Below are 15,882 nucleotides of genomic sequence, written 5' to 3' on the forward strand. Positions count from 1 at the left end.
ATGTGGTAGCGTATGGTATTTGTTTTTCGCTATCTGACTTACTTCACTCTGTATGACAGACTCTATGTCCGTCCATCTTGCTACAAATAATTCAATTTTGTTTCTCTTTATGGCTGAGTAATATTCCACTGTATAAATGTGCCTTTCTTCTTCATCCATTCATCTGTCAATGGACACTTAGGTTGCTTCCATGTCCTGGCTATTGTAAATAGTGCTGCAATGAACATTTGGGTACATGACACTTTTTGAATTATGGTTTTCTCAGGGTATATGCCTGGTAGTGGGATTGTTGGGTCCTTTGGTAGTTCTGTTTTTAGCTTTTTAAGGAACCTCCATACTGTTCTCCATAGTGACTGTATCAATTTACATTCCCACCAACAGTGCAAGAGGGTTCCCTTTTCTCCATACCCTCTCCAGCATTTATTGTTTCTAGATTTTTTGATGATGGCCATTCTCACCGGTGTGAGGTGATATCTCATTTTAGTTTTGACTTGTGTTTCTCTAATGATTACTGATGTTGAGCATCCTTTCATGTGTTTGTTGGCAATCTGTATATCTTCTTTGGAGAAACGTCTCTTTAGGTCTTCCGCCCATTTTTGAATTAGGTTGTTTGTCTTTCTGATATGGAGCTGCATGAGCTGCTTGTAAATTTTGGAGATTAATTCTTTGTCTGTTGCTTCCTTTGCAAATATTTTCTACCGTTCTGAGGCTTGTCTTTTTATATTGTTTATGATTTCCTTTGCTGTGCAATACTTTTAAGTTTCCTTAGGTTCCATTTGTTTATTTTTATTTCCACTTCTCTAAGAGGTGGGTCAAAAAGGATCTTGCTGTGATTTATGTCACAGAGTGCTCTGCCAATGTTTTCCTCTAAGAGTTTTATAGTTTCTGGTCTTACATCTAGCTCTTTAATCCATTTTGTTTTTATTTTTGTGTATGTGTTAGTAAGTGTTCTAATTACATTCTGTTACATGTAGCTGTCCAGTTTTCCCAGGACCACTTATTGAAGAGGCTGTCTTTTCTCCATTGAATAGTCTTGCCTCCTTCATCAAAGATAAGGTGACCATATATGCATGAGTTTATCTCTGGGCTATCTATCCTGTTCCATTGATCTATATTTCTACTTTTGTGCCAGTAACATACTGTATTGATTACTGTAGCTTTGTAGTATAGTCTGAAGTCAGGGAGCCTGATTCCTCCAGCTCTTTTTTTCTTTCATGGACGCAACCTAAGTGTCCATTGAGAGATGAATGGATAAAGAAGATGTTGCACATATACACAGTGGAGTATTACTCTGCCATAAAAAGAAATGAAATTGAGTTATTTGTAGGGAGGTAGATGGACATAGACTCTGTCATACAAAGTGAAGTAAATCAGAAACAGAAAAATAAATACTGTATGCTAATACATATATATGGAATCTAAAAAAAAAAAAAAAAAGTTCTGATGAACCCAGGGGCAGGATAGGAATAAAGATGCAGGCGTAGAGAATGGACTTGAGGACCCAGGGAGGGGAAGGGAAAGCTGAGACGAAATGAGAGAGTGGCATGGACATATATACACTACCAAATGTAAAATAGATAGCTAGTGGAAAGCAGCTGCATAGCACAGGGAGATCAGCTTGGTGCTTTGGGACCACCTAAAAGGGTGGGATAAGGAGAGTGGGAGGGACCAGTGAGAGAGAAGGGATATGGGGATATATGTATGCGTATAGCTCACTCACTTTGTTATACAGCAGAAACTAACACAACATTGTAAAGCAATTATACTCCATTAAAGATGTTAAAAATAAGAAAAAAGACTTAAATAGGTGGCATGGGCACACATGTCTATGGATAGGAAGACTCAACATAGTAAAGAAGTCATTTCTCTTCAAACTACAACACAGCTGTAACTCAATTGCTTTCATATTCCCAACAAAATCTTTTGTAGATATACCCAAGACTGTTCTAAAATTTTTATTGAAAGGCAGTGGAACTGGGGGAGCTACAACAATTTTCAGAAAGCAGAATAAAGCAGGAGGTATCCCTACGTTATCTCAAGACATATTATACAGCTACAGTAATCAAGAATGTGTTGTACTGGCAGAGGAATAGGTACATAATCCATGCAATAGAATAGAGCACCAAGTATGGCCAACTAATTTTTGACAAACCTGCCAAAGCAATTCAATGGAGGAAGGATAGTACTTCCAACAAATGGTTACTGCAAAAATTGAATATCCATAGCAAAAAAAAAAAAAAATCCATTCAAAGCAAACTTCACAACTTATAAAAAAATTAATACACAGTGGATTGGGGCATCACTCAGATGGAGAGGGGGATAATCTACTCGATGTCATAAGCTTACTGGTCCGAAACAAGTTGGATCATGATATAGCATTCTGCTATCATGGGTATATACACAGTGTTGCATACAGAGAGAGGAGAAGTAATTGGTCCCATCCAAGGTTAAGGAGGACTTTATTGGGGAGTTGTTTCTTTCCATCAGACCCTGCACATCCTTAGGATTATACTTCATTTCATAAGGCCTCAGCTTCCTATAACAGTTTCTAGAACAGAGCATTATTTTGTCATGCACACTCAATGGTGCAAGTTAATCATCTGGTGTTCTGGGTGGCATAGCGTTCTCCTCCTCTCTGGTTCATCACCCATGATAGGCCAGTAAAGGTGACCACTCAGAGTCCTAACTGTGCAAAGTGTTCTGCATTCCTCAGGACACAGGGCTCCCTCTGTCCCAGAAGCCATGAATCTCCTGATACTGACCTTCATGATATGTGGGTTACTAAATCTGGTGACCAAAGGTAATGGAACCCTACAATGGAGAGATGATGGAACTAGGATGAGTTGTTGACCCTGGGCTCCCAGGTGTCTTGAGGGGGAAAGGGGGTCCACAGGAAAAGCCTTGGGCCAATAAAGAGCAGCACAAGTGCTCTTATGATGGCATGCTGGCAGCTCCACGTTCCTGCTCTCTAAGAATCTGTTAGAGGCACCTATGAGACTGGGGTGTCTTCTGAAACATTTCTCCAAAGGCAGAATTTCCTCAGTCTTCTGAGCAACTCTCTCTGTCTCTCTCTATAACTAACCACTGTTAACTCAGCCTGACTTTGCTTCTATTTTAACGATTTCATTGTTGCACCTGTTTTATTGTTGTGTCCCATTAGTCCAACTCTCACTACCATCTTGAAGTCTCTTATGTCGTGAAAGTGCTTTCAAGAGAGGTGCTCGTTTGTTTATGTTCTGAGGTATGCTGAGCAAGTTCATCACACTTTTTGTAGGATCTGCAGAGCTGTCATGAGAAAGATAACACAAATTGAAGTTAGAAGTGGGGATAAGTTAAGACAGAGTAAAAAGGTAAGTGACCAATAGGGACCTTCTGCTAATAGATCAGTAATGAATTAGCTTACTCCCTCTTTTTAATAATGTTACTTTGGAAACGTATCTACTTTTATTGGAAAATAATATTTGCAATTGATTAAAAAGTATCAAGCAATCGATAGGCTTATATGAGTTTAAGGAAAAGGACCCTCCTACCCTGGAATAACAGTTCTTCAGTCTTCTCTTTCAGAATCTCTGAATCATTCAATGAAGTAATCTTACCAATTAGTTGTATATCCTAGTAGATCCAAATATTTATATACCTTAGATTTTTAAAAACCCAATGTAAAGAGATATGGAAACATATGTATATGTATAACTGATTCACTTTGTTATAAAGCAGAAATTAACACACCATTGTAAAGCAATTATACTCCAATAAAGATGTTAAAAAAAAAACCAATGTAAATCAATCATACGGATTCTTCCAAATGTACTAGCACAATATCTCGGAGACTTCTTATCAGTGCCTGAACCTACTTCATTATTTTTAATGTATACGTAGAATATATGGGGGTGAGGTTGTGAATTTCCTTTCTTAATTTAATTGGTCTGCTAAGCAGGAAATTTTTAATTATCAGAAAAAATTCAGCTAGGAAAATTAGTAAACAAATGTATATCTTTCCCCTTATGGCCACACACACACACAAACCCACACACACACACGCAAGATTGGCAAACAACTGACCGAATGGACTACAGCATGCGCACTCTTATCACTTGTGTGTGATAGTGTCAGCTTCCCACACACTGATCACTCCATTTTTTTATCACATTCTTTCATGTATTACATTTCAATGTGTGAAAATGTTGCCTCATCTTTGTTTGAATTCATCACGCTTCAATTATAAATGAGTTTGAACATCTATTCCATTGTATTTCTGAACTCTTTCTTATTGATTTTTAAGAGTTTTTATGTACTAAGAAAATGGACTCCAAACTTGGAGACGTTGTATCTTGCTTAGAAAGGTAATCACTACTGTGAGATGGACATACATGTGCCTATGTGTCTATATCTTGATTCACATGGACACATGTAAGTGACGTAAAGAATTATCACCTACACTCAATTCTGATTATGAACTATTCACCGAAAGTTTGGAAAGTTTTGAAATAATAAATAAGTAACAATACGGTTTTGCTCTTTTACTCTCCCTGAGATTCCTGGATAACATGTGGGGAAAAAATGTATATCCTCCTTTAAAATTTTCTAAAACATGATGAGTATTCTCCCACATATTAAATATTCTCCAAAAACTGAACTTTTAATTATTGCATAGAATTTCATGCAGTGGGTGCTCTGTACCTTTTTAAAAATCAATTAATTTAAATTAATTTAATGGCTGCGTTGAATCTTCATTGCTGCACGCGGGGTTTCTCTAGTTGCGCCGAGCGGGGCCTACCCGCGGGCTTCTCATTGTGGTGGCTTCTCTTGTTGTGGAGCATGGGCTCTGGGCGTGTGAGCTTCAGTAGTTGTGGCGTACAGGCTCAGTAGTTCTGGCTCACGGGCTCTAGAGTGCAGGCTCGGTGGTGTGGCACACAGGCTTAGTTGCTCCGTGGCATGTGGGATCTTTCCAGACCAGGGCTCGAAACCGTGTCCCCTGCACTGACAGGCGGATTCTTAACCACTGCGCCACTAGGGAAGTCCCTCTGTACCTTTTTTATCCAATTTCATATTTGGACATTTATGTACTTATCATTTTTGCTAAGAAGTGTATTTATGTTTCATATACAAGTATATTCTATACAACCATTCATAGACATAAACCATTCAACATAAAATTCCTAGACATGCACCTTATTCCTGTCTGCTTAGTGCATTGTCAAATTCAGAATATTGCAAATGTTTAAAATGAAGGAACATATCTAAGTTTATAATATTTTCTATTTCTTTGACTATGGAGAAGTCAAACTTCAAATATATATTGATCATGTATTTCGAATTTTCTATAAAGTGTGTGGTTCTGCTTATTTTCCTCTTTTATTGTGAGGGCAGTAGATTTGTTTCCTGCTGATTTATAAATTTTTGCTTATAGGTTCTATTTTTCAACTTACGATTTAATGTTTTGAGTGTATTTTTCTGTTTTAAATTGAGATGGCACCTGAGGGTTTTGTAAAGAAACATTTTACCAAGCCGAACTGTCCATCAGTGGAGTGCTGTTGAGAGCTGTATTTAAGTTGATGCTCTCTGATTCTGTATCTGTTTTCTTTCTTCTTCTTTTTTTTTTTTCAGAGAGAATTCACACAAGGGATAATATTTTGGCTAGATGGCTTATGTGCCTGAATTAATACCACTGTAATTCATATTTTTTAGATTTATGATTTTGAAATATTGGTGATGGAGGTCACAACTCCTAATGACATAATAATTCCAGACTGAGGAGCTTTGAAATAAGTGATGGCTGTCATTCTAAAAAAAAAAAAAAACATTGTTATAGATTATTCCCAGTCACCATCCTTGTATTGCTTAAGCCATATTCTTGGAACTATCTTTGATATTCTAAGCTGTGATATCCATATCTACCAGGAAATCTATTACATCTACCTGCAAATTATGTCTAGAACCAACTGATCTCACCGCCTCCATCCACTGCTACCGCTCTGATTCAAGTCAGTATCATCTCTCACCTGTTACTGCTTCTTATAGCTTCCTCACAGGTCTCTGTCCTTCTACTCTTGCCTCCTGCTGTCTTCTGTCAAGATAGCATAGAGTGTGATCTGCTCACACTGGAAGTCAGACCATGTACCTCTTCTGCTCAAATCTCTGCAGTGGTCCCCTCTTCACTCAGAACAATAACCAGGGTCCTTACAGTGGCCCACCATTCCCTCCATGATCTGGTGCTTATGACCTCTCTCACCTCATCTCCCACTACTCTAGTCCTCTAGTCCTTGCTCACTTTGCCAGAGCCACACTGGCAAAGTGTGGCTTTCCACAGTGCCCTTCCTCAAACATGCCAGGCTTGCTCAACCCACAGAGTTCTGTTTTTTCCTCTGCTTAGAATGCACTTGCCCTACATACTGGTGTGACTAATTCCTTCACCACCTTCAAGTCATCGTTTAATCGTCACCTTCTTTCAAGACCCCTGCTAACTGCTGTTTAAGAAACTGTCATCTGTCCCCATGACACACCAAATAGATTCCACTTAAATCTATTCTCTCTTATTTCTGAAAACTACTTATGATCCTCTCGCATACAGGATAATTTACTCGTTTTCTTTACTGTCTGTTTTCCCCTGCTAGAAAGTAAGCTCCATGCGATTTTGTCTGCTTAGTTCACAAATGTACCCCAAGCACCTAGAACAGAGTCTGTACCATAGTTAGGGGCTCAAACCTCTGTTGAGTGATGGGCTGTACCCGAAATTTTAACTCTGAGGGGGGAATAGTTGAAAAGGAGTAGTGAGCAATGCAAGTGAGAGGCAAGTTTAAAGAAGAATTGACAGAACAAGATGATTTAACGTGTTTGGGAATGGAAGAGAAATGCTGACAGGACTCAGATTTCGAGGATGGGTACCCCGGAGGAAAAAAAAAAAAATACATAGAGAGGTAATCTTTGTAGAAGTTAGGAATGAGGAAGCAATGTTAGACTTTGTCCAGGATGAAATAAGTGGTACGGCTACCCTTGAAACTTACAGAAAATTCTACCAAGGGCAATAGAATTGAAGCCAGTAAAATAATAAAAGAACAATGAATCATTGGAGAAGTTGGGATAAAGCCAACATCCCCAGGGGAGGAAATAGGAGCCAAGTTTTCGTTGTGCTCTCTCTCTCTCTATCTCAACTCATGAAAGGTACTTTTCATACTTTATCAAGTTAAATGCAAAAAGGGTTGTTTTGAGAATTACTTGACCTTCTTCATACATCCTTGGCTTCCTCCAACATAGAGCCTTTGCACTAGCTGTTTCCTAGAATACACCAACCTTGGTGCTTCTCGGGTGGTTTGCTGAGAAAGATGGTCATATAGTTGCTTGATAAATGATCATACAATGGAACAGACTAGTTTCACGGTAGATGCCTATCCTCCCTCCTCCAATGAATTATCACGCTGCTTCGTAATCCTACTGTATTTCTTGTGTGAGCTCATCTTTCCTCTTTCCTAGACCACCTTTTTGCACTGACCTTTCTTTCTTTTCAATTCTCCTGCTCCACTCCTGTCTGTGATGTTCCCTCCCAGCTTAGGACTTTACCCCACATCTCAAGATTTTAAAAATTCAAATGCCACTTTTTACCGCTGCCGACACTCATACCAGTATGGCTTTTCACCCATCTTCTCTTTCCCTCTTGACATAGCTGAGGAAGTGTGCTTCTCCATATCACATACAGTCAGATGCTGTATGTGTTCTTAATCCTTGTCACCTAATCAAGGACTATGCCCTTCTTTTGCCTCATTTCCCTCTTCTACGTTAATCTCTCCCTTTCTACTTGTTCCTTCTTAATATTTGCAAACATGCGCTCTTATTTCCCAGCCTTCAAAACAAACCTGAAAAACCTTTCCTTGACTCCATATTGTCCTCTAAGTACTTCTCTATTTCTCTGCTCTTCCTCACAGCTAAACTTCCTAAGAGTTTGGTCTCCAGGTGCTATTTCCACTTCTCATTCACATGTCAACCACTTCACTTCTGTTTCTCCTCTTCTTACCACTCTGAAGATTACCAGTGACACTCATCATGTTAAATGCAATGGAGGCTCCAGCTCCTGCGTTATCTCGCTCAACCTCACAGCAGTATTTGCCTACAAGTGTCCATGTGTTCCTTTAGGAAACGTTTTCCTCACTTGCATAATCTAGTCATACCTGATACAACTTTCTTTGTATCCCTTTGGCATTTGCCATTTTCATGCACACCAGCCTGACCCACACCTGGCAGTATCCTCAAAGCATGGTCGATTGCTTGCAAATTAGTCCTGTACGCGGCAGTCCGGAAGTGGCAGGGAATTGTCAGCTCACTCTGGTATCATCTATCAACTACTGGATGGTGGAAAAATATTCCAGCTCCTCTGACCCTCAAGAAGGATAACTTGGACCTTTATCCTAGCCATACATTAATTGCCGGATTTCCCCATGGGGTCATGCTCTAGTCAATCACAGTGGTAACTAACTGTATAACTCTCCTCTTTTTGGCTGCCTTATTTCCGTAACTTCCCCATTTCCAAACTGATTTGGCGATGTGGGGAGGGCTGAATGCCCTCAACTCATTTATTATACAGTAGTCAAAATTTATCCCAAGGTCTGCTTTTGGGAAAACTAATCTAATTCTCTAGTGTCTCATTCTCCTGTTTTGCTCTAAGTATCTGGCTGTTCCTTCTGAGCCTTCTCCTCCTATCTGAGCTCTCAATATTGACACTCCCCAGAATTTAACTATGGCCCCCTTTTATCTCACATTATTCCAACACTATATGTACTTTATCTATAATTGTAGTTTTAAATACTATCCATAGCAATGATTCCACAATTTACATCTACAGTCCAAATTTGTCTACTGAGTTGCTACAGCTATATCCTACTGCCCTCTGGACATCTGAGGTATATTGTGCTATATACCCCAAAACAAGTACTTGTAACCACATTTTTCTCTTCCCTCCAAATCGTGTTCTTTCCTCTGTTTACTATTCTATGAATAGCAAGTATCACGAATCTCCCCTGTATCAGCTCAGAAATGTACTAATGTACTTGCATTTCTCCATCCTCCGCTGACTTATATCCAAACAATCGATGTCTTTAATCTGTTCTCTTCTTTACAACTCTCACAGCCCTGGTTCCAGCCATCTTCATGTTTTACTTGGCCAAAGCTTCTAACGTGTCTCCAGATTCTATTTTTCCTTTTCCCTTATCTAATTTCCATGTGAAATCCCAGCTAACTGAAGTAAATTAACTCACATAATGGTTTGAAATAAAAATGCTTAATAATGGCCAAATTGATTAGGCAATGGCATGGTTACTTCAAGCTCATTTTATCTCGTGCTCCTTTGTTCTTTGCACATTATACTTCAGGCTCTTCAGCCTTCTCTTAATACCTTAAAGACACGATGCTGTTTCTCCACACTGGGACTGAGCATTTGATGGTCCTTTCTTGAAATAATCTTTGCCTCCTGTGTATCCTGTAGCCTCCTTTCATACTTCTTGCCTTGCCGTGGCTTAACTATTAGCTTTACATATGTCTACCCTCTCTGTCTCTTTTTCTTCCTCCTCCTCCTCTTTCCTTCTTCTCTGGTCTTTCTCCTGCCCCCTCCCCTCTCCTTCTCTCTCTCCTCTCCCCACCACCAGCAATTTCCTTGATGGCACATGTCACAGTTTTTAATATACAGTTTTAGTTTTCTTCTTTGTCTCTCCAAATGGCTTGTGGTATTTGTTATCATATTACTTTAGATGGCAATAGTAGTAGTTGTCAAACTTTGGAATTAATGTTTGTTGTCTTGTGGCTAGAATTTAAAAATTGACTGCTTGTTTAACCCTGCAGCTGGCTGGTTTGTTGAAAGATGCTGGAAGAATGATGTAGGATACTGCAGAAAACGATGTTTACATCTCGAAAGGTACAAACTTCTTTGTATGAACAAGCTGTCATGCTGCATTCCCCTAAGCAGTGACAATCCTTACACTCAATGGCCAATACGTCCCACATTCGGTGAAGATGTAACTTTTGGATTTGGTACTCACGATGGTTTTCCTTTTTCTCCCATATCTGGGTTGGATGATGAGGTAACAATTAAAACAACTAAGACTCAAGAAACCACAGTAACTGGGACGACTGCTTCCGAGAGAGATTCTACCTAGACTTTGACAACTGTTCCTCAGAGCGTTGAGGGTACAACATTTTCTCATGAGCCTGAGACAGCAGATCTATATAAGCATTGGGACTAATATCCTGGGAGCCAATTCTACAGATGTTATTTCACTGGGGACAGTTCAATCGAGAATTGGATGACATAGAGATGGACATAATGCTACTGCCAAGGCAAGAACTGAGAGAGTTACCTCACAATTAGAAATGTATAAAGAGAAGTGTATAGAAGATATAGGGATTCTTTATTTTGGGCTTAAATTTTTTCTTTGTTTTCCTCTGATATACTAATATACATGTGCTAATATTTGGCCTCAGGGGATATTTGTGTGTGTATTTTTCCATAATAAACAAACAAACACATAAATAAATACCACAGTTTGAAGTCGCCTGTATAGTTGAGACTGAAATTTTGATTTTAGTAATGCCTGAAACACTTACTCTCATAGATGGAAGAACCTATGAAGGCACATAAAAAGTTCCAGACAAATCCTCCCTTTCCTGTCCCTCTGTCCTCACCAACATTTATTGTAAGTGCTGACTTTAAAGCCCTGTTTGTATCATGAGGTCAAATTTTGTTTAATACTTCAACCCGAAACAAACCCAGTTTTAGTTAGAAACTACCTCATTCACCACAAACACTGATTTAACTAGATAGAGGTGCACGTGTGACTTGCCTTAAGAGTACATCATATTAAACTAGGAGCTACATCACAAATTCTCCTTATCTTTCCAATGCTCTTTCCACTCAAAAGTCTACTCAAAACTTCCAACTGCGGTGGTCTCGTTGCGTGCCTCTCCAGATGTTCATTTTGTCCACAAATACTAGCTGTGTGTAGGGGGTCTCTGCTTTGTCTGTCTCTGTGCGTGTGAGTGCTATTTGCACAGCAGCTGGTGGATCAGCGACTTTACTCTCTGATATCACAGAGAAGTAATTCACTCTAAGGTTGACTAATTGTTAACGTGCTGAACTAAGGCTGGTGTGCTACTGAGAGCCACAGCCCCAGATGCCTAAATGTCTCAGAATCAAGAAGGTTTTTTTCTCTAGTTCTTTTTATTTTCTTAGGGTCAAGCTGTCAGTGACCCCAGCTGTAGATTTGATATTGGCCATCAGGCCACTGACCTTTAAGTAGGCCTCATATTCCAATAGATCTTGGGTCTCTTGTTGGCTGACAAACTATCCTACTTTGCTTGGGACTGAGGGTCTTCCCAGAACATGGGAATTAGAGTGCCAAAACCAAGAAAGTCTTTAGCAAACCTGGACAAGGTGATCGACTTCTTTCTAGTGTACCTTGGCCTAAATTGCTCTTCTCCATTTCTTTGTATGGCTGACACCTCTTCACAGAGGCATTCTTTCACCATAAAGACATCCCTAGGCCACCAGTCTGCCTCAGCCTAGAGTACTCTTCTTGTATACCTTTGCCTTAAATGTCACCTCCTTAAAAATAATCCTTGGCCACAAGACCACTCCTCACGCTACTCTGCGTTATTTTCTTCCAATCACTTAAATTCTTTGAAATTATTTTGTAGATTTCTTTGCTCTCCTTCTGAATTATTTTATCATTTACTTACATATAGCCTGTCATCACTACTATAATGTACATAGAGCCCTTACACTGTGGTCCTATTCATGGCTGCGTCCCAAGCTGCTAGACCAGTGCCTTGCACATGGTGGATGCTCAATAAAAATTTTTGCACTTGTTCATGAAATCATCTCAATCAATATGAGAAGATCTGACAATATAAAGTAGTAATCTTCGGGCTTCCCTGGTGGCGCAGTGGTTGAGAGTCCGCCTGCCCGATGCAGGGGACACGGGTTCGTGCCCTGGTCCGAGAAGATCCCACATGCCGCGGAGTGGCTGGCCCCGTGGGCCATGGCCGCTGAACCTGCACGTCGGGAGCCTGTGCGCCGCAACGGGAGAGGCCACTACAGTGAGAGGCCCGCCTACCACAAAAATAAATAAATAAATAAATAAATAAATAAAGTAGTAATCTTCAAACTGGAATACTGGTTACAACATTTTTTCCCAAGATATGCATGTTGATAATTTAAGGGAAATATTTTTTGACCCTCAATTTTTTAATATCTTGTGATACTCAGAGCATTCTTTTTTTTTTAATTCGGTTATAGTTGCTTTACTATAGTAAAGTGTTTACTATAGTATAGTGTTGTGTTAGGTTCTGCTGTACAGCGAAGTGAATCAGCTTTATGTATACATATATCCCCCTTTTTTGGATTTCCTTCCCATTTAGGTCACCACAGAGTATCGAGACTAGTCCCTTGTGCTATATAGCAGGTTCTCTTTAGTTATCTGTTTATACATAGTAGTGTATGTATGTCAATCCCAATCTCCCAATTCATCCCAACCATCCCCTTTTCCCTGTTGGTGTTCATATGTTTGTTTTCTATGTCTGTGTCACTATTACTGCTTTGCAAATTAATTCATCTGTACCATTTGTCTAGATTCCACATGTAAGCATTAATATATGATATTTGTTTTTCTCCTTCTGACTTACATTGCTCTGTATGACAGTCTCTACGTCCATCCACATCTCTAGAGATGACCCCATTTTGTTCTTTTTTATGGCTGAGTAATATTCCATTGTATATATGTACCACATCTTTTTTTTTTTTTTTTTTTTGCTGTACGCAGGCCTCTCACTGTTGTGGCCTCTCCCATTGCAGAGCACAGGCTCCACACGCACAGGCTCAGCAGCCATGGTTCATGGGCCCAGCCACTCTGCGGCATGTGGGATCTTCCCAGACCGGGGCACGAATCTGTGTCCCCTGCATCGGCAGGCGGACTCTCAACCATGGCACCACCAGGGAAGCCCATGTACCACATCTTTATCCATTCATCTGTTGATGGACATTTAGGTTGCTTCCATATCACTGAACAGGCTCTTCTATCTCCACTTTGTAAATTTTTGTTCTTTAACTTTGAAAGAAAACTTACCTCTCACCTCTTCTTTTTCTGCCAATCATGGATTGCTCAGAGTGGAAAAAGGTCCACGTGTCAAACCAGTCGATAATTGAAAGATTGGTGCTGGTATTCAGAAAGTAAGTAATCATAGACTTTGGATAACAAATCCTTTAGAAATTCAAGTGACTTTGCATTTTTCATTTACCATAGCAATGACAGCAGGGCAAATCACCTGGTGGGTGATAGATCTTTGTAAATGAAATTTAGTGATAGATTACTATGGGATTTTGGGCATATAAATTGCAAGGACTTAAAAGAACTGTGTACTCTCTCTCTCTCCCCATGTATCTATCATTTATCTACCTACCACCTAATCTTTAAACTTTCACATTTACCTTTTCATGTGAATAAGATGTCTCAGTGATTACATTTAAAAAAATAAAAACTGGGAAGAAATTTGGTACTGACTCTCATCTCAGTAAAAAATAATATTCATCTACCTACACATAAGCTAATTGAGAGAAAGCAATATGTATTTACTAAGAGGATGCATTTGTAGTACAAAAAAATGTTATTCTTCATAAATAAATATTTTTCACATTTTATAATACATTTATGTGGTTTTAATCAATTTTGTTCCAAATATTGCAATAATGACTCAGTCTTGAATATGCTGTTAAATATTTAGAGCCTTATATTTACACAGATTTCACAATAAAAATTACAATATATATCCACATTTTTGCAGAGAAATATGATAGAATTATCAACAGTAGAGTTTCAAAGACTAAAATATATTACATTAAGGTCTAATTTTATGGGTATGTTGGAATAAAAACAAACAGCTGGAATAAAAGTTTAAAGAGAAAAAATGATGTAATATTGTTAATTGTTAAGGAAATGATTCCTTGCATATTTATTAAATGGATTACTGTCAATAACAAATTCTATGCATTCAGATTGAATTGAAAATTTAAATTGTAATTTTTTACGTGTCAATTTTTATAACACACCAGTAATCACATCATCTTATTATATAAATTTATGATGAAATATTTTATATCTCAATTTAAAATTGTGTAAGAAAAAACACACCCTCAAAATCCAAAAAATTCAGGTTCAGACTGATGATTGTTTTTCCAATACTCTGATCATTATGTTTTTTTTTAAAATTCCTGTATATTCCGTTTCCATGATTATAGGTTTCACCATCATGCAGCATGATAGCTTTTGCTTTCTTTTTTAAAATTATTTTTTAATAAATGTTTATTATACCTATGTGAACTGCTAATTTTTAATCAAAAGCTCAGACAGAAGACACTTGTTCAGGACCTCATGGTTATAAAGGACAAGACAGAGAACAGAAGAAAAGGGAAAGCACAGGGAGGAAGAGCACAGATGAAATTAAACAGATGTGACTTTGACTTTCAAGTCTACCACTTACAAGTGACCTAATTTGGGGTGAGTTACACACCTATATGAGCCACAGTTTTCTCATCTCTAAATTTGGAACAGTATCTACTTTTCAGGGGTCTTGTGAGGATTCAAAATTGTTCTTTTTCTTTTATTGGGGTATTGTTGTTTTAAAATGTGTTTGTTTCTACTGTACAGCGAAGTGGAGTTCCCTGTGCTATACAGCAAGTTCTCATTAGTTATCTATTTTATACATATTAGCGTATATATGTCAATCTCAATCTCCCAATTCATCCCACCCCCACCTTGGTGTCCATATGTTTGTTCTCTACGTCTGTGTCTCTATTTCTGCCTAGCAAACAGGTTCATCTGTACCATTTTTTTAGACTCCACATATATAAGTTAATTTATGATATTTATTTTCCTCTTTCTGACTTACTTCACTCTGTATGACAGTCACTAGGTCCATCCACATCTCTATAAATGACCCAGTTTTGTTCCCTTTTATGGCTGAGTAATATTCCATTGAATATAGTGGTATCTGTACCACGTCTTCTTTACCCATTAGTCTGTCCGTGGGCATTTAGGTTGCTTCCATGACTTGGCTGTTGTAAATAGTGCTGCAATGAACACTGGGGTGAATGTGTATGTTTGAATTATAGTTCTCTCTGGGTATATGCCCAGTAGTGGGGTTGCTGGGTCATATGGTAAATCTATTTTAATTTTTCTTTGCTTTAGGATTTTTTTCTTTCTTTCTTTCTTTTTTTTTGCAGTACGCAGGCCTCTCACTGTTGTGGCCTCTCCCGTTGCGGAGCACAGGCTCCAGATGTGCAGGCTCAGCGGCCATGGCTCACAGGCCCAGCCGCTCCGCAGCAGGTGGGATCTTCCTGGACCAGGGCACGAACCCACGTCCCCTGCATCGGCAGGCGGACTCTCAACCACTGCGCCACCAGGGAAGCCCTCTTTTTCATTTTATTGATGGTATCTTTTAATGTGTAAGTTTTAAATTTCTATGAACTTCCTTTTGTTGTCGCTTTTGCTTTTGGTATCATATCTAAAAAATCATTGCTTAATTCAAGATCATGAAGATTTACTCTTGTGTTTTCTTCTGAGAGTTTTAATTCTAACTCTTACATTTAGCTCTTTGATCCATTTTAATTTAATTTGTGTATGATATAACACAGGAGTCTTAATTTGTTCTTTTGTGTGTGGTTCTCCAGTTTTCTCAATTCTATTCATTAAAAAGATGATTCTTCATTGAATTGTCTTGAAACCCTTATAGAAAATCAGTTGACATAAGTATTAAGATTCATTTCTAGACTCTCAATTCTATTCCATTGTTACATATGTCTAGCTATTTTGGAGTGTCTCCATCACCTCTCAGGTCTGATGATTCACC

At 38.7% G+C, this 15,882-nt stretch overlaps 1 protein-coding gene across 1 annotated transcript; it reads left to right on the forward strand.

The window, feature by feature from the left end:
• Window positions 1-1,192: 1,192 nt before the first annotated feature.
• Window positions 1,193-10,713, forward strand: LOC111184411 (beta-defensin 125). Its single transcript, XM_022592941.2, is given in 2 exon segments — window positions 1,193-2,800; window positions 9,826-10,713. Coding segments are annotated over 2 exon segments (459 nt in total). The 5' UTR covers window positions 1,193-2,742; the 3' UTR covers window positions 10,227-10,713.
• The last annotated feature ends 5,169 nt before the right edge of the window (window positions 10,714-15,882 follow it).

The sequence above is a fragment of the Delphinapterus leucas genome, chromosome 15, assembly GCF_059928025.1.
Source record: "Delphinapterus leucas isolate spDelLeu-1000000601 "Yukka" chromosome 15, BTC_Dleu_Yukka2, whole genome shotgun sequence".
In the NCBI taxonomy this organism is placed as follows: Eukaryota; Metazoa; Chordata; class Mammalia; order Artiodactyla; family Monodontidae; genus Delphinapterus; species Delphinapterus leucas.